At 44.4% G+C, this 18436-nt stretch overlaps 2 protein-coding genes across 2 annotated transcripts in view; one reads left to right on the top strand and one right to left on the bottom strand.

Moving 5' to 3' along the window:
• LOC308299858 (tetratricopeptide repeat protein 28-like) overlaps window positions 1-18436 on the bottom strand; it is a 119381-nt gene that overhangs the window by 12904 nt on the left and 88041 nt on the right. Inside the window, exons 24-30 of the mRNA XM_080743641.1 lie at window positions 17116-17226; window positions 11332-11470; window positions 10535-10714; window positions 5192-5428; window positions 4715-4918; window positions 3665-3903; window positions 1309-1556 (exon numbers count right to left, since the gene is read on the bottom strand). Of these exons, the coding sequence (XP_080599767.1) occupies window positions 1309-1556; window positions 3665-3903; window positions 4715-4918; window positions 5192-5428; window positions 10535-10714; window positions 11332-11470; window positions 17116-17226 (1358 nt within the window). The remainder of the gene's footprint in view (window positions 1-1308; window positions 1557-3664; window positions 3904-4714; window positions 4919-5191; window positions 5429-10534; window positions 10715-11331; window positions 11471-17115; window positions 17227-18436) is intronic.
• Window positions 7635-9065, top strand: LOC308299086 (E3 ubiquitin-protein ligase TRIM35-like; the record flags this gene model as incomplete). The annotated part of the gene is made up of 2 exons (XM_080742811.1): window positions 7635-8655; window positions 9031-9065. 2 exons carry the CDS (start codon window positions 7635-7637, stop codon window positions 9063-9065), a joined length of 1056 nt encoding a protein of 351 aa, XP_080598937.1.

Raw genomic sequence — 18436 nt, 5'->3', positions numbered from 1 at the left:
ACTTTTATTTTAGACATATTGACATAAAAACAGGACTTTTGACAATTTTCTAGTCAAATTGTTGTATTGGCGTCGATTAAAGTAAATTAAATACTTGGATTCAGCAATCAGGAAAAGGGGGCACTGAAGCCCCAAAAGTTTGAGAACCACTGCCTTATAGTGTTTTCCATATAATTGCTAGCCTCACGTAGCCAGCGGCGTCAGTTCAGCAAAAGCTAGGGTATGGCAAAGATGGGAGTCCTCATGGATAAGAGGCATTACATTTTGTATAACACGGTTATATTGTGAAAATAGCAGATCGACATGCTCATAACGCCTCGCGCTGCGAGGCGTTGTGAGCATGTAGATCTGCTATTTTCACAATGTCTGAAATTTTGGCAATTTTTTACACAAGTTTCAACGGTTTCTTGGTCTGGCAGCCTGGAACGGTTTTTCAAGTGCACCTAAACTTGGCATGTTAGTAAATGTGCCACAATTAACAATAATGCATTGCACATGTGCAGCTGACCTGCGGAACCTGGAAATATACCATTTTGTCAAGATGGGGAGAAGTGTGGAGAATAGTTAACGTGACCATTTTGTTACATTTTGCATTTGCAGTTATTTTACTGTAATTTAACAACATAATAATAACCAGCGCAGATAGACAACGAGACATTCATGGATTTATATTTAAAAATAACTTTTATTTTCCCCCCTGGCCCCAGGGTATGGCTGCTGCATACCCCTGCCATACCCAATTGACGCCCCTGCACATAGCCAGGCTTACTCTAAGAGAAAGAGAAAAGCCTGGTGAAGATATGAGGCAGAGACAGTTCTAGGAGGTGGGGCTGAATTTTCCCGGAAGTTGTCTTTTTTCACAGTGCCTGCAAATGTATTCCTCTATTCTACTTCTCCCACTCCGTCGGTTGCACTTGCAAATCAACAATATACAAACAAAAACATTGATTCGGACAACGTTACACCTAATAAAAGCGAGTTAAGAGCTACAATCTTTGTGTTTATTTCGCTGGGGAATTTAAACAGACCCCCACCACATGACGTAACTTCTATTAAACGCAGCACTTCCGCCTCATCATCTAGAACCAACCGGAAGTCATATCTTTCCCAGGGTGCAGGGTCTTTGCCTCCGAGTTCCTCTCTTACCAGCGCAGTTGGAGGGGTGTGAGAAGGTCTTACCAGCCCAGTTGGAGTGTTGTGAGGAGTCTTACCAGCCCAGTTGGAGGGGTGTGAGAAGGTCTTACCGGCCCAGTTGGAGGGGTGTGAGGAGTCTTACCAGCCCAGTTGGAGGGGTGTGAGGAGTCTTACCAGCCCAGTTGGAGGGGTGTGAGAAGTCCTGGCTGCCCTGCAGGGTCCTCATGGCCTCGGTGAGGGCGGCGCTGGCCTTGGTGCCGCCCAGCAGGGCGGTGTAGAAGGCGTGTGTGAACACCTTGGAGGCGGCCACGGCCACGGGCCACAGGGACACGCACACACACTGGACCCCCGCCGCCAGGAAGGCCCGGGTCAGACCCACCAGCCCGTCCGATGTCACCCTGCCGCCGGACTCTGGGAACAGCCTGAGAGGAGCAAGGCATTGGTGAGCAGGGATGTGCTGGCCATTGGGAAAAGCGGGACGACTCCAGAACGGCCGGTTCATTCCCGGCCAGTCCAGGCCGGCCATTAGGAAAACATTTAAAATAAAATGTCGGCCTTCGTTCCATTTTGGGGGCTGGGTGGCCAACAAAGTAAATCGTCACTGTCGGGCAGAAACCTTGTATCTCTGAGTTTCAAATTTTAACATCTTTTCTCAAAGCAAAGCCCTGCTTCATCATACAAGGCCGTCGCACAAAAGTAGTGAAAACAGCAGATCTACAAGCACACAACGCCTCACACCGCGAGGCGTTGTGTGCTTGTAGATCTGCTGTTTTCACTAGTTTAAATAATTTTTAAAATGTAAAACAAACTGTTTTGGACATGCAAGGTTTCCACCCGTAATTGGCCCACTGGCTTGTCACTTGTCATGATCTGAAATGGCAAATCTTTGAGTAGCAGCAGCGCTATAGAGAGAGATCTCTCTCTATAGCGCGCAATGAGTGCCTCTCCAACTCTTTTTCCCGGGCTGAATCAGGGGCCCAACACGTCCCTATTGGTGAGAGTCACTCAAAGATTTGTTTGTTAGTTTGCACAAAAGATTTAAATCATTTGGTTTCAGTTCCTCAACATTCTAGCAACAATTTGTTTTCTTTTGCCTTGTAAAAGTAAAAGTACAAAAATGTTTGAAATTAGCAGATCTACAAGCTCACAGCGCGTCACATTGCAACGCGTTGTGAGCTTCTGGATCTGCTATTTTCAAATAGCCTATGTATAAAATAGGGCTAAAGTGGTTAATGTGTGTTTTATAATATACTGTAATAATGTATATCTGCAAAGTAACTAGTAAATAAAGTTTTCAAATACTTGTAGTGGAGTAAAAAGTTCAATATTTGCCACTGAGATGTAATGGAGTAGAAGTAAACATATTGAAAAGTTAAAGTACCTCACTTGAGTTCAATAATATTGTTTTGTGTTTGTTTCATTCCTAAGAGGGGGGAGGGTACATTTATTATAGTAAATGTACCACCACTGATTCTGGATGGGGACCCAAATGCATTTGGGTCCCCATCCGGGGGACCTGGGGGTACATTTATTGCAATAACATTTTTGTCTTAGGAATGAGACACATACAATTTTTTTTTATTGAACTCAAGTCTCCATGGCGTGAGTAATCAATAGGAAAAAAGTCATTTTGGGGGGGAACTACTCCTTTAAGTACTAATTACTTAAGCAAATACACTCAGTTATTTTCCACCACCGGGCCCCTCCCTACCTCAGAATGACCAGTCTAGTGGACACTCCTACCTCAGAATGACCAGTCTAGTGGACACTCCTACCTCAGAATGACCAGTCTAGTGGACACTCCTACCTCAGAATGACCAGTCTAGTGGACACTCCTACCTCAGAATTAGCCTGACACTTCAGTCCGCACATCACCACCCCCTGCTGGTGGGTGGTGTGTAGTGTGGACTGAAGCTGCACATATTTTATTTTATTTCCTGCGCGCCTGAAGAGCGGGCGCTTTGAATGGGCCAATCAGGGTTGTATGCTTGGGGCACGTGGTAGGCTGCTCCGGTCCCAGCCCCCTCCAAACAGAGCTCTTGAGCTCACGTGAGACTCGCTCGTGGACTCTGATTGGTGTCCTCTGCCCACGTGAGAGTCTAGTGGACTCTGATTGGTCCGTGAAAACTGTCATGGCAGAGTCAGACTCGACTCGTATTATTTTAATAAACGATGCAATAGTGCCGTCATCACGTTTTAATACCATTTTTCACTAACGTAAACATGCAGACATATAATATGTTATGAGAAATAACGTATTTTTGCAATGTCACGCCACGTCGCCGTCGCGTGTGTGTGTGTGTGTGTATGTGTGTGTGTGTGTGTGTGTGTGTGTGTGTGACGTCAATAGGCTTCAGCCCCCCCCCCCCCCCCCCCCCGCCGAAATAGAATGTCTGCCCTCAATTTCAGACTCTCTTCCTCACGTAGTGTGGTGTGAGTCGGACGCTAGCAGTCAGGCAACCTCAGAATGACCAGTCTAGTGGACAGGCTCCCTACCTCAGAATGACCAGTCTAGTGGACAGGCTCCTACCTCAGAATGACCAGTCTAGTGGACAGGCTCAGGCCCAGGATGTCAGCAGCGGTCAGGAGGACATCCTGCAGATGGGGGGCGCTGTGGTCACACACACTGTCCACCTCACACAGGCTGTCCTCTCCTTCCTCTTCCTCCTCGCTGCTGCCGTCCTCCTCCTCTGCTCTGACTCCTCCTCCTCCTCCTCCTCCTCCTCCCCCGAGTCCCTCCGGCCTGCTGTGGCTCGTCGTGAACGGGGCCTTTTGATGATAGATTGATTGATTAATTGATTGATTGAATACTGAGAATTGTATGGACATTTCACTTAGGTTCTTCCATTATCATTCTCTAGAAGGTAAACTTGTATACTCTTATAAGATATTTCTGATTCTTGAATTGTATTCCTTTATCAAGTTCTTTATCTCCATATACATTTTGTTTCCTTTCTTTTTCCTTTTTTCTTTATTCTTTTTTTTCCTTTTATGATGAGCCTGCAAAAAAATCTGAACACTCTTATAACTAATCAATGTCTTAATTCATGAATACTTAGGATAGGCATTCACAAGCTTTCAGCTTCAGCCTATTCCTTTTGATCACCTGTAACAATGACTATGTGGATGTACGACTTGTATAAATGTATGAGTTGATCGAATAAACTAAACTAAACTAAACTATACTTTAGTCAGAAATGTAAACAGCACGTAGTACAGTCAGACTTTAAAGAGGTGGTGCCATAGTTTTGTATGTTTTAGTTTCTAACTGAAAGCTGAAAGCCACTGAGTCAAAAGGCCCAGTCGAAAAACACAGATTTAATGACATCATTAAACTCATCCCCTCCCCTTTTACCATTCACCCAACACTGTGGGTGTGGCTAACTTCAGCTGGGTCACCACCCACCATGACAACCATGCATACTTAATGAACTGGTGGGTGTGGCCAAACATAATTTTAATGCTTTCTGTACACTTTTGGAAAAAATCTTCCTCCTAATATAATCATAATACCTGATCATCATGTTTTAGGGGGGGGAGGGGGGGATCATGGCACTCCATCTTTAAACACTTGCCATACCTTTCCACGCCGATCCACCATCATCTCGCCAATCGAGGACGCGGAAGAACCCAGACGGGGCGCTGCTGCTTTGTGCTTCGCCCGGCCGCCCGCCTCTTCTCCCCCCGCGTGGCGGCGGTGGTCCTCCTGGCCGCTAGGGGGCGCAGCCAGCACCACGGCGGCGAGCTTCCAGGATATGTGCGTGGCGAAGTGGACGCACTCCGCCTGGGAGTAGGGATGGGACGACAAGCGATATTATCGTTTATTATCGTGTTAAAAAACACTCACGATAATCGTATCGTGGAGATTGAATTTATGGTTAAATCCTCCTCCGTCATGCACTGGGATCAATTCACCTTTTAATTACCGAGCTGCATATCCGCTACCATTTAAATCCTCTATTGGTAAAATATACTTATAATATACATACTTGATAATTTCGTAAAATGTCTTTGGTCACAATAATCGCGACATGACATTTTTCATGTCGTCCCATACCTGGGAGAGGGCGGCCAGCACGCGTTCCTTGGTGGCCGAGGCTCCGGTCAGCGGGTTGCAGCCCAGCTGCTCCACCAACCACAGGGCTTCCTCCTGGGCCGAGGGCAGGGGCCCCCACAGCCAGCGGCCACTCACGGCGGGGGGCAGGTGAGAGGCCCCGCCCACCACCGTGGCCATGGAGCCACCGGGGGGCAGTGTGGAGGCACCACCTGATCCACCACCACGTCGAGGATGGGGCTGCGTGGGCATGAGGGGACATGAGCACATAGGTATTGACAGTGGCTAACTAAGTGACTTGAATTTACTCGAGTACTAGAACTTAAAGGAGTACTTCACTCCATAGGGGTTATTGACAGTGGCTAACTAAGTGACTTTACTTGAGTACTAGTACTTAAAGGAGTACTTCACTCCAAAAACATTTTTTTCCTATCGATTACTCACCCCGTGAAGACTTGAGTTCAATAATATGTTTTGTTTTTGTCGCATTCCTAAGCCTATAATTTCATTATAACATTGATTCCAGAATGGAGACTAAAATGCATTTGGCTCTCCATCCAGAATCATAGTAAGGGCATTTTATCAGATATTTGACAAATCTTGGAACTAAATCGTTACCAAGAAATGTCTTCACCAATGTGTTTCTAAAGATGTGTAATAATATGTACTAAAAATGTGAAACTCAACTCTCGGGGGAAACCTCATAAAAAGCTGCCGAAAGTTTGTGTCCAATTAACTTTACTATAGAAGAAAAGAATACAAAAATAAATCTGCTTTAAGTAGCATGTCAGGAATCAGACTAGGGGTTTTTCATGATTCTGAATCCATCGCAAGCATTTGTTTTGCACGAAAAACATTCCTTGGGCTAAAAACGGCTCTCACAAAACTGTGAAAAGGGATGACTCATCACTAACCATAGTAACAACCTAATCTAATGTAATTTTTTTTTACTTTCTGATTATTGCTTTAAGTTTATTTTTAAATACCCATTTATTTCTAGTTAGAGTCAAATGTGGGAGGAGCATGTTCCACTTTTAATTGTTTGGATGTTTTATTAACACATTTACTGCATGGGGACCCACTGGAACGTCTTCAAGGACCCATGGGGGTCCCCAAACCACATGTTCTAGTGGTGTATTAGAAACAATTATTCTAGAGCAGGGGTGCCCACACTTTTTAGACGTGAGATCTACTTTTAAAATGACTAGCTCAACATGATCTACCTATCCAAAATGTTTTAGCTGCGGGCCTGTGGGGGGCTTTGGAATAGCAGCACTGAATACATTTTAGACAAACACACTTACTGTAAGGGGGAAATAAATGGGAAATACTGGGGGAAATGTCTTCATCCCATTCTGTATGGAAGTGGTAGGTTTTGGGGTTCTTTGTAATGCTACTGACTCTTGGACAAAGTATTGCATTGGAGGTTTGCCATGAAGGGAGCTGACAGGCCCTTCTTAATGTCATATTGACATATTCTTTTTATATTTTAATTATATACTTTTAGAGGCATGTCATGTGGTCTACCTGCACACCCTTGGTGAACTCTAGTAGATCATGATTTACCTTTTGGGCACCCCTGTTCTAGAGGATCCATTGAGTTAATGCTCTTATAAAGCACAAACAACAACATTTATTTATGCCTGAGAGCCACAGTACAACCAGTCATCTACAGGAACATGAACTTTGATTCATTGTCTTATGATAGTTACTACTGTGTGTGTGTGTGTGTGTGTGTGTGTGTGTGTGTGTGTGTGTGTGTGTGTGTGTGTGTGTGTGTGTGTGTGTGTGTGTGTGTGTGTGTGTGTGTGTGTGTGACATTCCTTTAACAAGAGAGAATGAATCAAAGTCCATTTCCTTCTATAGTCGTCTCAGCCTTTTTATGACACAGATTCACTCGTCAGTCAAAGACTTTGTCTGCGACCCGAACAACAAATCGAGAGACAAATATCAATCAATCAATCAATAAATAGATCAATTAAAAGACGGACGGATCATTTGAACGACCTGGCAGACCGACAGATCTGCTACAATCTTAGCAAGGTAAGAAAAAGTGGTACAAATATTAATGTTACTATGAATACTGTAACAGCTACAAACAATACTACGATTGATTGATTGATTGATTGATTGATTGATTGATTGATTGATTGACAAAAATGGAGAACTTGAAATGTAGTACAGTACAAGTACAGTTAAAACACCCTGCCTAAAAGGAACATCCCAAATAAGACCTATTACAGTCTTTTTTACTTTGGAAGCCCTCTGTATTTAATTCATGGACATAATAAATAGCAAGCAAAGAAAACATTCTGCTACTATGACTACAACTATATAACAACTATAATATTGATACTCATAATGTTATTGTTGTTGTTTTGTCTTCTAGTATTCTCCTGGTGTCTGAAGAGAACATTCCAGATCAGGTGTGTGACCGGCAGACAAAATGGCTTCCCGTTTGACTGTTCAGGAAGAGGAGCTGAGCTGTCCCGTGTGTCATGGCATCTTTAAACATCCAGTTGGGCTGTCCTGTGGCCACAGCTTCTGCAAAGACTGTCTGCAGGACTGGTGGAAGGAAAGACCAACAAAAGAATGTCCTGTTTGTCAGAGAAGATCCTCCAGGGACCGTCCTCTTATAAACTTTGTGCTGAAGAACCTGTGTGAGAACCTCTTGGAGGAGAAAGGCAGGAGCTCCTCGTCGGTGAGCTCTGAGGTCCTCTGCACCGCGCACGGCGAGAAGCTCAAGCTCTTCTGTCTGGACCACCAACAGCTGGTGTGTCTCGTGTGTCGCGATTCAGAGAAACACGCCGGACACAAGTTCTTACCCGTGGACGAAGCGTCTGGACGTTACAGACAGAAGGTCCAGGAATCACTGAAGCCTTTAAAGTGGAAACTGGGGGACTTTAATGAAGTTAAAACAGATTACTTCAAAACAGAAAATCACATCAAGGTTCAGGCCAGGAACACAGAGACTAAGATTAAGGAACAGTTCCATAATCTTCGTCGGTTCCTGCAGGAGGAAGAGGAGGCCAGGATGGCCGCTCTGCGGGAGGAAGAGGCTCAGAAGAGTCAGGAGATGAAAGAGAGGATTGAGGCTCTGAGCAGAGAAATGGAAACCCTCTCCGATGCAATCCAAGCTGCTGAGGACCAGCTGAGAGCCCATGACCACCTCTCATTCCTGCAGAGCTACAAGACCACCATGGAGGGAGTCCAGCTCACCCTGCAGAAGCCACCGCCGCTCTCAGGAGCACTGATAGACGAGGCCAAACACCTGAAGAACCTGACCTTCAGAGTCTGGCACAAGATGAAGGACATTGTCTCCTACACTCCAGTCATCCTGGACCCCAACACTGCTGGTACATGGCTCATGCTGTCTGATGATCTGACCAGTGTGAGATATTTAGAAGAGGAGCAGCAGCAGCTTCCTCACAACCCAGAGAGGATTGGCTCATCATGGCGTGTCCAGGGTTCTGAGGGCTTTAACTCAGGGTCTCACAGCTGGGATGTTGAGGTTGGAGACAATTACTCCTGGGAAGTAGGTGTGTGTGAGGAGTCTTACAGGAGGAAGGGTACGGGGAGTGGATACTGGGTTATACAGTTCAATTTGCGCTATGACGGTAAATACACAGCAGACTCCTCAACTTATGCTGCGGAGACTGATCTCTCAGTGAATTGGAAACCCTGGAGGATCAGAGTCCAGCTGGACTGGAACAGAGGACAGCTGTCCTTCTCTGATCCTGATTCTAACACACACCTGCACACCTTCAGACACACCTTTACCGAGAGACTCTTTCCTTGCATTAGTAATTATAGTGGTGTGAGTCCTCTGAAGATGTTACCAGGGAAGATCTGTGTCACTCTGGAAAACCACAGTTAGAACGTCTAGCGTCCAATAAAAACCTACTGGATATACTGATCTGGTATTGATTAATCGCTATTATTTCATGGCAAGTTATTAATTATGATTTAAATATGCTGCAGTAACACAGCTGTGTGTTGGATACTGGAAGATAGATCTCATAATTACTGATAACATACTTTGATTTCTCAGAGTCTGTAATTCTATTGATATAATGGTGACATTCGGTTTGATATGATTACTGATAACATGTTTTATATTGTAGTTTGTCATATATGGATCAGGTTTGAATCATATAGTTTCTATGTGAGAGTGATGATGTGTATTTGATCTTATTAAAGACGATGAGAGTAAAGCGAGTCAGACGTGTCTTTGTAACAGTCAGTGTTCAAGCATCTCAAACACCAGAAGATGTATTAAAGTAAAAGTACTCAATCAGTCTCAGTAGTTGAGTCAAAGTATAAATACTGCTGGTCAAATATAAATAGTGAAAGTTACTGTCAAATGAATACTTGAGTCCTAACAGTGTACAGCAGGATTGGGCAACCTTCATGATGGTGAGGGCCACTATATTTCCACCTTCTCTCCAGAGGGCCACATTTGTCATTCTAGTATTGCATACAATAGAAGCAAAAATAGCAGATCTACAAGCTCAAAACGCATCGCGCTGCGATGCGTTTTGAGCTTGTAGATCGGCTATTTTGGCTTCTTTTGAATTGGAATCCTGAATTATTATTTTTTTATTTCTTAATTGGAATCCTGAAATGTAACATTTTGATTTAATTTCAAACGCATTTAGTTATATACTCATGTTAACTTTATGAACCTAAATACAAATACATTGGACATTAAAAAAATACATTGTAATACTACTATACTAGTCATTAAGCTACTAATATAGACTGACGGAATTAAAGCAGGTCATGTTTGGAATTGTGACGGCTGAAATCAATAATATATCAGTATTCCGGTATAACCTGTGGGCCGCATTAAGTGAAGGTGGGGGCCGCCAGTTGCCCATCTATGGTGTACAGTGTACAAGTACATTTTGAGATATTTTTCAATACCTTTACTTGATGACTACTTGATTACATCTCAAAGGATAATGTTCACAGCACCCTAGAGTGCAAGTCCAGGGGTGCCGCAGAATAATTTGATAATATTTGGAATTCATCGATATCACACTATGACAGTGATCTTTTTCAGTACAGTACTCCAAGTCTCTTCACCAAAAAATAGCAGATCTACAATACAAGCTCACAACTCGTCACGCGTTGTGAGCTTGTAGATCTGCTAGTTTTGGTGAATGTTCCCCCCAGAATAGGGATACTGGGGTTTAAGCGGTTAAAGGTGGGGTGCCATGATCTTCCCTATATGATCCCCATTAGCTGTTACACCTAGCAACATATTTTCTTCCTGGGGTCCACACAGGCTGTTACATAAAATAAACTTGAATGGATGCAAAACATGCGAGTTGTCAGACCAACCTTGTGGGTGTTCCTCAGGCTGGCCAGAGACGGCACAGAGATGAGGCTGAAGCGCTCGTACAGGTACTCGTTGGAGGAGCTGCCTTTGAGCAAGGCGAAGGGGATGAGGTACAACTCCCCCTCCAGCACCAGAACCAGCTGCCTGTGTCTCCCTACCGGCCCGCTGCTGTGCATCAGGCCCTGCATGGGGACAGAGGAACACACACACAACCAAGTCAGAACATCCCGTTTGGTCTACTGCAGGGGTCTTCAACAGGGGGTCCGGGACCCCTAGGGGGTCCTCAGAGTTACTACAGGGGGTCCTCCAAATCTTTGATCGATAGAACGTTTTTTTTCTCCTTTTTTTTAACCACTTGAACCCTAGTGTCCATATTCTGAGAACTTTAGCCAGAATTAGCAGATCTACAAGCTCACAGCGCTAACCCTAACCCTAACCCTAACCAAAGAGCTTTGGTGTACACCCCTTCCATAGGAGCTATCAGCAGGTCATATAGGATACATACCCCTTCCATAGGAGCTATCAGCAGGTCATATAGGATACATACCCCTTCCATAGGAGCTATCAGCAGGTCATATAGAATACATACACCTTCCATAGGAGCTATCAGCAGGTCATATAGAATACATACCCCTTCCATAGGAGCTATCAGAAGGTCATATAGAATACATACCCCTTCCATAGGAGCTATCAGCAGGTCATATAGGATACATACCCCTTCCATAGGAGCTATCAGCAGGTCATATAGAATACATACCCCTTCCATAGGAGCTATCAGCAGGTCATATAGAATACATACCCCTTCCATAGGAGCTATCAGCAGGTCGTAAAGGGCTCGTAGAGGAGGCTGTCCGCTGCTGCTACGTCCATGAGGAACACCGCTGTCCTTCACTGGAGATATAGCCGAACTGAACAGGCTGCTCATGCTCCGACAACTCCTGCACACACACACGTGCACACGCACAGTCGCACACAATTTACGATTTACATTTAGCAGACGCTTATAGTAAGTAAACAAGGTAAACACAAGGTAATACATCAAATGCATAGAAACAGTAATCTAGGATCATAGGTAAACCAAGAAGGCAAGAAGCTATCATCAGTCTAAAAAGTGTCCACAACTTTCCAACATCCCATAGTGCATTGCGCAGAAGTTGGATGGAGCTTCCGGCGCCGCAGCCAAGTGTGATCTACAAGCTCACAACGGCTGCATCTGCGACGCGACGCAAGCTTGTATGTCTGCTGTTCTTCTGCTGTTAACTGGAAGTGTGGTGCAAAGATTTCTCCAGTAAATTCCTGCGGAAAGAGGTGGATAATATCCAAACATAAACTAGGAAATATTGTTCCTTCGAAACAACTGTGGGCTCGCTTGAGGCCAAAAAACAATGGCTATAAAAGTACTCAAAGAAAAGTAATAGCACACGTCTCCACAGTAAGCCGAACACATTCAAGTTTGAATGGTGTTTTTCGGTGTAAGTATGTAGGAGTAGATACAGTAGGTGCCAAAGTTTTGAGGAGAACTTGATATGACTGATAGATAAATAAATAATGTGTATAACATTCAGTACGTGTGCGAGCCCACAATGATAGTAAGAGGAGCAACCGTGCTATCTGCACATGACGACTTTCACTGGAGCAGTGGAAACAGCTACACAGGGCCATGGGTGTGTGTTAAACAAATTATAGTCACAAAGTTGTTGCCCGAGGTAATCCAACCAAAGGCAAAGTTTGCATAGTAACAGAGTGATTAATTACTGTATACATTTCCATGGGGGGGAAAAAACACCAAAAGAAAGGTGACGATGCTCCAGGGGCGTCAATTGGGTACGGCAGGGGTATGCAGCTGCCATACCCTGGGTCCAGGGGGGAACATAAAAGTTTCTTTTAAATATAAATCCATGAATGTCTCTTTGTCTATCTGTTCTGGTTATTATGTTGTTAAATTACAGTAAAATAACTACAAATACAACATTTTACAAAATGGTCACTTTAACAAGGTATCATAATGATATTCTCCACACTTGTATTCTCCCCATCTTGACTAAATGGTACAGGTGCAATTCATTATTGATAACTGTGGCACGTTTACTATAGCCTATGCCAAGTTTAGCTGCACTTGAACAACCGTTCTGGCTGCCATATCCAGCCCAAGAAACCGTAGAAACGGGGGAAAAAATGTAATGTACTTCTTAAAATAAATGTATCATGCCTGTTGCTAGGGTATGGCAAAATGACTGGTGTCTTGCACGTGCGCCTTCGCGCGCGTACAAGACACCAGTCATGTTGCCATACTGTACATTATCTTTTTCTGAACTGACGCCACTGCGATGCTCATAAGTGCAGCTGTACAACAAGCAGTGCAGAGGACGGATGAGGAGGGAAGGGAATGGTTGGAGGAGGTGAAGTAGAGAGTTCATCAGTTGGAGGTTTTGCTATCCGGAAGACAGTGACCGTCTGAAGAAGAGACTTCACCAAAACACCCGACTAGAACATATGAGACTCTCTGCTGGCATCCAAAACGTGAGATAACTTTAACCTCGCATTGCTCATTGTTGAATAGTTGTTAAAATGTTTAGTTGTTAAAACCCATTTAGGCCTATAGAATTATTGAAAAAAAAAAAAAAATAGCAGATATACAAGCTCACAGCGCGGCAGCTCACAGCGCGGCACCGAGTGCCGCGCTGCGAGCTTGTAGATCTGCTATTTTTTTTTAAGTCGTGAAAATGTGTGCAAATCTTTGAATATATGTGTTTTCAAATCGAACGTTTGTAACTCAAATTTTGCTTCTGGGTGGTCCCTGGCCAAATAAATATCAGTTTGGGGGTCCTTCACATGAAAAGGTTTGAGAACCACTGACATAGTAGTCTCTCAGGAACAGACTAACTGAGCTCCAGTTAAGTGAAAAGGACCTTTTCTTAGTTTGACGATGGCAAGCCAGATTGCTGACTTAGAAACATAGGTTTTTAAAAAAAAAACCTTAGAAGGATTCAAAAGACACTTATAGAATCGGGTCAAAATGATAATTTTCAAGATTTTTCAAAAATAGCAGATATACAAGCTCACAGCGCGGTACAGAGAGTTAAAACATAAAATAATGATACACAATAATGTGTACCCGTTATGATACATTCAGTTAACTGCACTCAAATCCAGCAATTATGTTTTTTTCCTCTTCTAAACCCGCTCAAGGACCCACAAGATGAATGACACAGGGAAATGGCACCAACTCATCCTTCACGTCCCCAGAAGACGACACCATTGATGCACTACTAATCGCTTTCAACTCCATCAACCTCTTCCTGGGTCTCCCCACCAACGGTTACGTCGTGTGGCTGATACTGAGCGGAGCTGGTGGGGGGACGACAGCCTCGGAGTTCTTTTATCTCAACCTGACCGCATCCGTGATCATATTTTGCCTGTCCTCCGTCTTTGACTTTGCATGTAGCCTCACAGACGACAAACTTATTTTTGGCATGATTCGCAGGCTTTTCCAAGCTTTCTTCTTCTTCTCTGGTCCATCGTTCCAGTGTTGTGTCTGTGTGGAGCGTTACGTAGCGGTGGTTCGCCCCGTGGTGTTTCTCAGGTACAAGGCCCTTCGGTACAGGGTGGCCTGTTGCTGTGTTGTCTGGCTGAAGAATCTTGCTTCAGCTCGGTCATGTTTTGGTCAATGACAGTGATGAATTGCATCTTTGTGGGATGTAACATTGTGTGCATTTCTGTGGTGTCTTTCTGCTGCTTCTCGGTCCTCAGAGCTCTGAAACAGCCCGGGCCAGGAGAAGGACAGAGGGACGGTGGGGAGGGAAACGCCATGAAGAGAAGGGCTTTTAAAACTATTCTGATCAGCTTGATATTAATGTTACTGACTATGACGAGCAATATTCCCTATTTTGTTACTATAATACTATCATGCGAGAGCTGGGTTCCTATAATCATCGCATATACGATAGCTGTGATGTCAGGCTTTGTTCATCCTTTGCTCTACATCTACAAAGCTGGGAAACTGCCTTGCTTCAAGGGGTTCTGAAACCTGTAGGCTGTGTTTTAAATCAAACTAAATATGCCACTGTATTTGAATGATTCTGCTATTTGTTATGTTGTTGTTTATTGAATTACTCATGGTAGAAAAAAAACATGTTTTCAAAATGTAATATTCATCGTACTCCTTTTTTGAAAAGGAAAATGGGTTTCTCTTATTAATGATTGTAAATGTGTGAAAAAGTGAAACAGCGGAAATCAGCTTTCCTGAAGTTCACTGAGCTGAAATGATTGTTAGTCAATATTTAACCATCAGATCATCTGTGTTCTATGTCTATTGATCAGAGGTGATCAATAGGTGTGATAAGATATGGGTTTGATGTGATTCAATATGTGATTACTTTTTAATTTAACTCTCTTTAGTGTAGCGTTTGGTACAGGATTATATGAAAATAAACCTTTATTAAAGATCCCACTTTAATCCGAGTGATTAGCTATTGGCTGCATTCCTGCAATCTGCAGGCCTCTCACAACTGCTTCATGGCCATTACAGAGACTGTCATACATGAACACAAGCAGTTTACACTCATAACCAAGCTGTATCGTTGGTATTTTAGCACCTTGGTAAGGAATGCATGTTCCAGACCGTCATCAGATGTACAAGCAAATCCCCAAATGGTCAGTTCTCTAGCCGTCTCTCTACTGCAAGGGTCTTCAACGTTTTCAGGCCAAGGACCCCTTAGTTGAGAGAGAGATGAAGCAGGGACCCCTACAACCTTTTTCGTAGATTCCATGTAGTTTCATCGTTTGACAGTACAATCATCAGTGTATTTTGGATTCATGTCAATTTGTGTTTTCAGATATTTAACCACTTGAACCGTCAATATAAATAAACTTGATCTTTCACTCTGTACTTAGTCTGCTCTTTTTCCCCCTCTACACCAAACCTCTTTGCCAAAAATAGCCGATCTACAAGCTTGTAGATCTGCTATTTTTGGCTAAAGTTATCAGAATATGGATGCTAGGGTTCAAGTGGTTAATATAAAAAAGGAGAAAAAAAAAGGTTTCTATCATACAAAGATTTGGAGGACCCCCTGTAGTAACTCTGAGGACCGCCCAGGGGTCCCGGACCCCCCTGTTGAAGACCCCTGCTATACTTTGTACTCTACTCTACTGAAAACCATTTTTCAAATATTTTATTTGCATGCATTGTGGACACATGGAGGTGCCCATGCAGCCCCAGATGTCCCTATATGGTGCCAACTTATCCAGTTACCGTCTGGCTGCAGTCCAAACATGTTGATGTTGGGTGCAGAACTTTCCATAGTGACCTCATGCACCCACGCTTCATTGTGTCTGCTGTTGTTGTAACAGGCAGGTGAGGGATGCTGGTGGTTTATCATTTTGCATCGAGGAGCAGCATGTCAATCACTAGCGAGTTTAAGCTCGATGATTTTCAGGACGGCAACGCCAGGCAGACTACGGCTGCTATGACGTAATCGCCGTAGCGATCAAAATGGTTAAGCAAAGCCTCGGCGGCGACGGGTTCCCACCCCTTTCACTGAACGCTTTGGTTCCCATGGCGACGCATACACGCAGCAGACCGAGTAGGCGCTACGTGGGAAGGGACCTTCTGGCGTTGTAGAGACGGCTGCAGCGACTGCAGGTTTATCTATCGAGCGCGGATCATTTCCGGTTACCGTTGTCATCTGCCGTTGCCGTTGTGTTGCTTAAACTGGCTATTATTTTGAATCATGCCAAATAGGGACGAGCTGGGCCCCTGATTCACCCTGGGAAAAGGAGCTGGAGAGGCCCTAATTCACCAGATCTTTTCACCTTCCGGGCGCCCTGCAAGGCCCTAAATACTAACCGATGAGTGGTTACTGTGATTTTAGGTCTCATCGTTTTTTTGGTATAAAGAGAGTATACTGATGTTGTATAGACCATCTAGGATTAGTCAAGGAAGCTATGGAGTAGTGGGCCAGTATTCAGATGATAGACAAGCCAGAGGGGCCAATGTGATGGCTCTGTGGGCTGCTGCTACTCAGTGCTATGCGCTATAGAGAGAGATCCCTCTCTATAGCGCTGCTGCTACTCAAAGATTGGCCATTTCAGATCATGAGAGACAAGCCAGTGGGCCAATTACATGAGTTATATTTACTTTGTGGGCCGGACATTTTTTTTAATGGCCGGCCTGGACAGGCCGGGAATGGACCGGCCGTTCGGGAGTTGTCCCGCTTTTCCCAATGGCCAGCACGTCCCTGTGCCACAACACAGATCAGTGTGTGCCTAATTCACCAAATTAGGCACAAATGACCTCATGAGTAATTTGACAATGACCGTCAAACAAGGTTTTGTTATAGCAATTTTAATGACCTTGATTTCAGTGGTTGGGGGCATGCATGCAAGTGGCTAAATATGTCTTTTTAGACACAATAAGCCAGCGATTTATTTACAGTAACACTACTAGCCCCCATAAGTCACATCTGTCCATGAAAGATTGTGGTACATCTTGGGAATGGGCTTATTGTGTCTAAAAAAGGACACATTTAGCCACCTGCACGCATGCCCCCAACCAGACCATGTACAACAACGTGGTCTTACTCACCTGTTGAACAGGTTGTTCCTGGACACCATGCGGAGGTACCCTGTGGGATCCTCCAGCTGCTGCTCCAACAGATCTCCGGCTTCACTCTCTGTCTCACTGCTGGACAACGTCCTGTTGAACACAAACACAAGAACACTGCTCAGGTCAGGTGATGCCAACTAGCCTAGTAAACTGACTCCTCCCATCTTCAGTCTCCTGCTCGCATTCGAATGAAGGCAGGAAGGGAGACTGGTTTACGAGGCTAGATGCCAACCTCCTGGACATCCCCAGGACGAAGACACCAACCTGGGGTGACAGCCAGGGATTTCTCCTGTGGAACTTACTCCAGCTCTTTTACCTTTTTTTGTTTTAATCTAGTTTATCTATTTTTGTTTCTGTTTGGCCTTGTGGTTAGAGTGCCTGCCCTGAGACTGGGAGGTCGGGGTTCGATCCCTGCGTGGGTCATACCAAAGAAAAGACAATAAAAACGGGACCCAATTCCTCCCTGCAATTGTCACTCGGCATCAAGGTTTGAGAAGTCCCTGAGACATACTAGTGTCATGTCCAGGGTGTTGTGGAATGTAATTATGTTATCTCTGGAACTGAGTCAAACTAAATGTAATGCCTCAACTCCTACAAGTGCCTGTCAGGGTGGCGGGTTCCCCGGTTCATATATGAAGATTTTGGGGGTTCACAGCCTTGCCATACAAGACTCCCTCTTTCCATTAGTCCAGCTCCCTGATCACATTGAACGGTGGCTGTAGCTGCATTATGGCCACATCACTGCAGTGCTTCTTTTCTCACTGAGAGCTGTAGAAAGTAGGAACATGCTGACACGACACATGCTAGATAGTGATTTACAAAGCACTTCTGTAGGGCCAGCTTAAAGAGCTGCCACTGTGGCCAGATAGAGGGAGGTTATTAGAAACAAAGGGAGAGAGAGAGAGAGAGAGGGGCTAGGGCTGTGATTATCAATTGTTTTCTATCGATTAGAATCGATAGATTGCTTCGGACAACCAGACAAAACATCTGACTGAGCCTACTTAGCATTAGGTTAGCAGGTCCCACAATATGTGATTGTATTATTTCATTGTTTGTGTGTTGTGCCTGAGGACACTCTGGAAGACGAGATGCTGCATCTCAAGTGTTTTATCCTCCAATAAATTTCCAAATCAAAAATGTATCATTGACATGGATCCAGCCAGTCGGGGGGGGGGGGGCTTTCTAAGCGAGTCGCGAATGGTTGTTTTGATCGATACTCGAGGTCCGTCCATGGCATGTGCGGATGCGCGCGCTGTATGCGTTAACCCTACGCTGTTTCACCCGCGCTTGGTTAAAAGTC

This window comes from Nannobrachium achirus (assembly GCF_963921795.1).
Source record: "Nannobrachium achirus genome assembly, chromosome: 15".
NCBI classification, from domain to species: domain Eukaryota; kingdom Metazoa; phylum Chordata; class Actinopteri; order Myctophiformes; family Myctophidae; genus Nannobrachium; species Nannobrachium achirus.
Note: the sequence above shows the minus strand (reverse complement) of the source record. Positions and strands in the feature narration are given on the sequence as shown.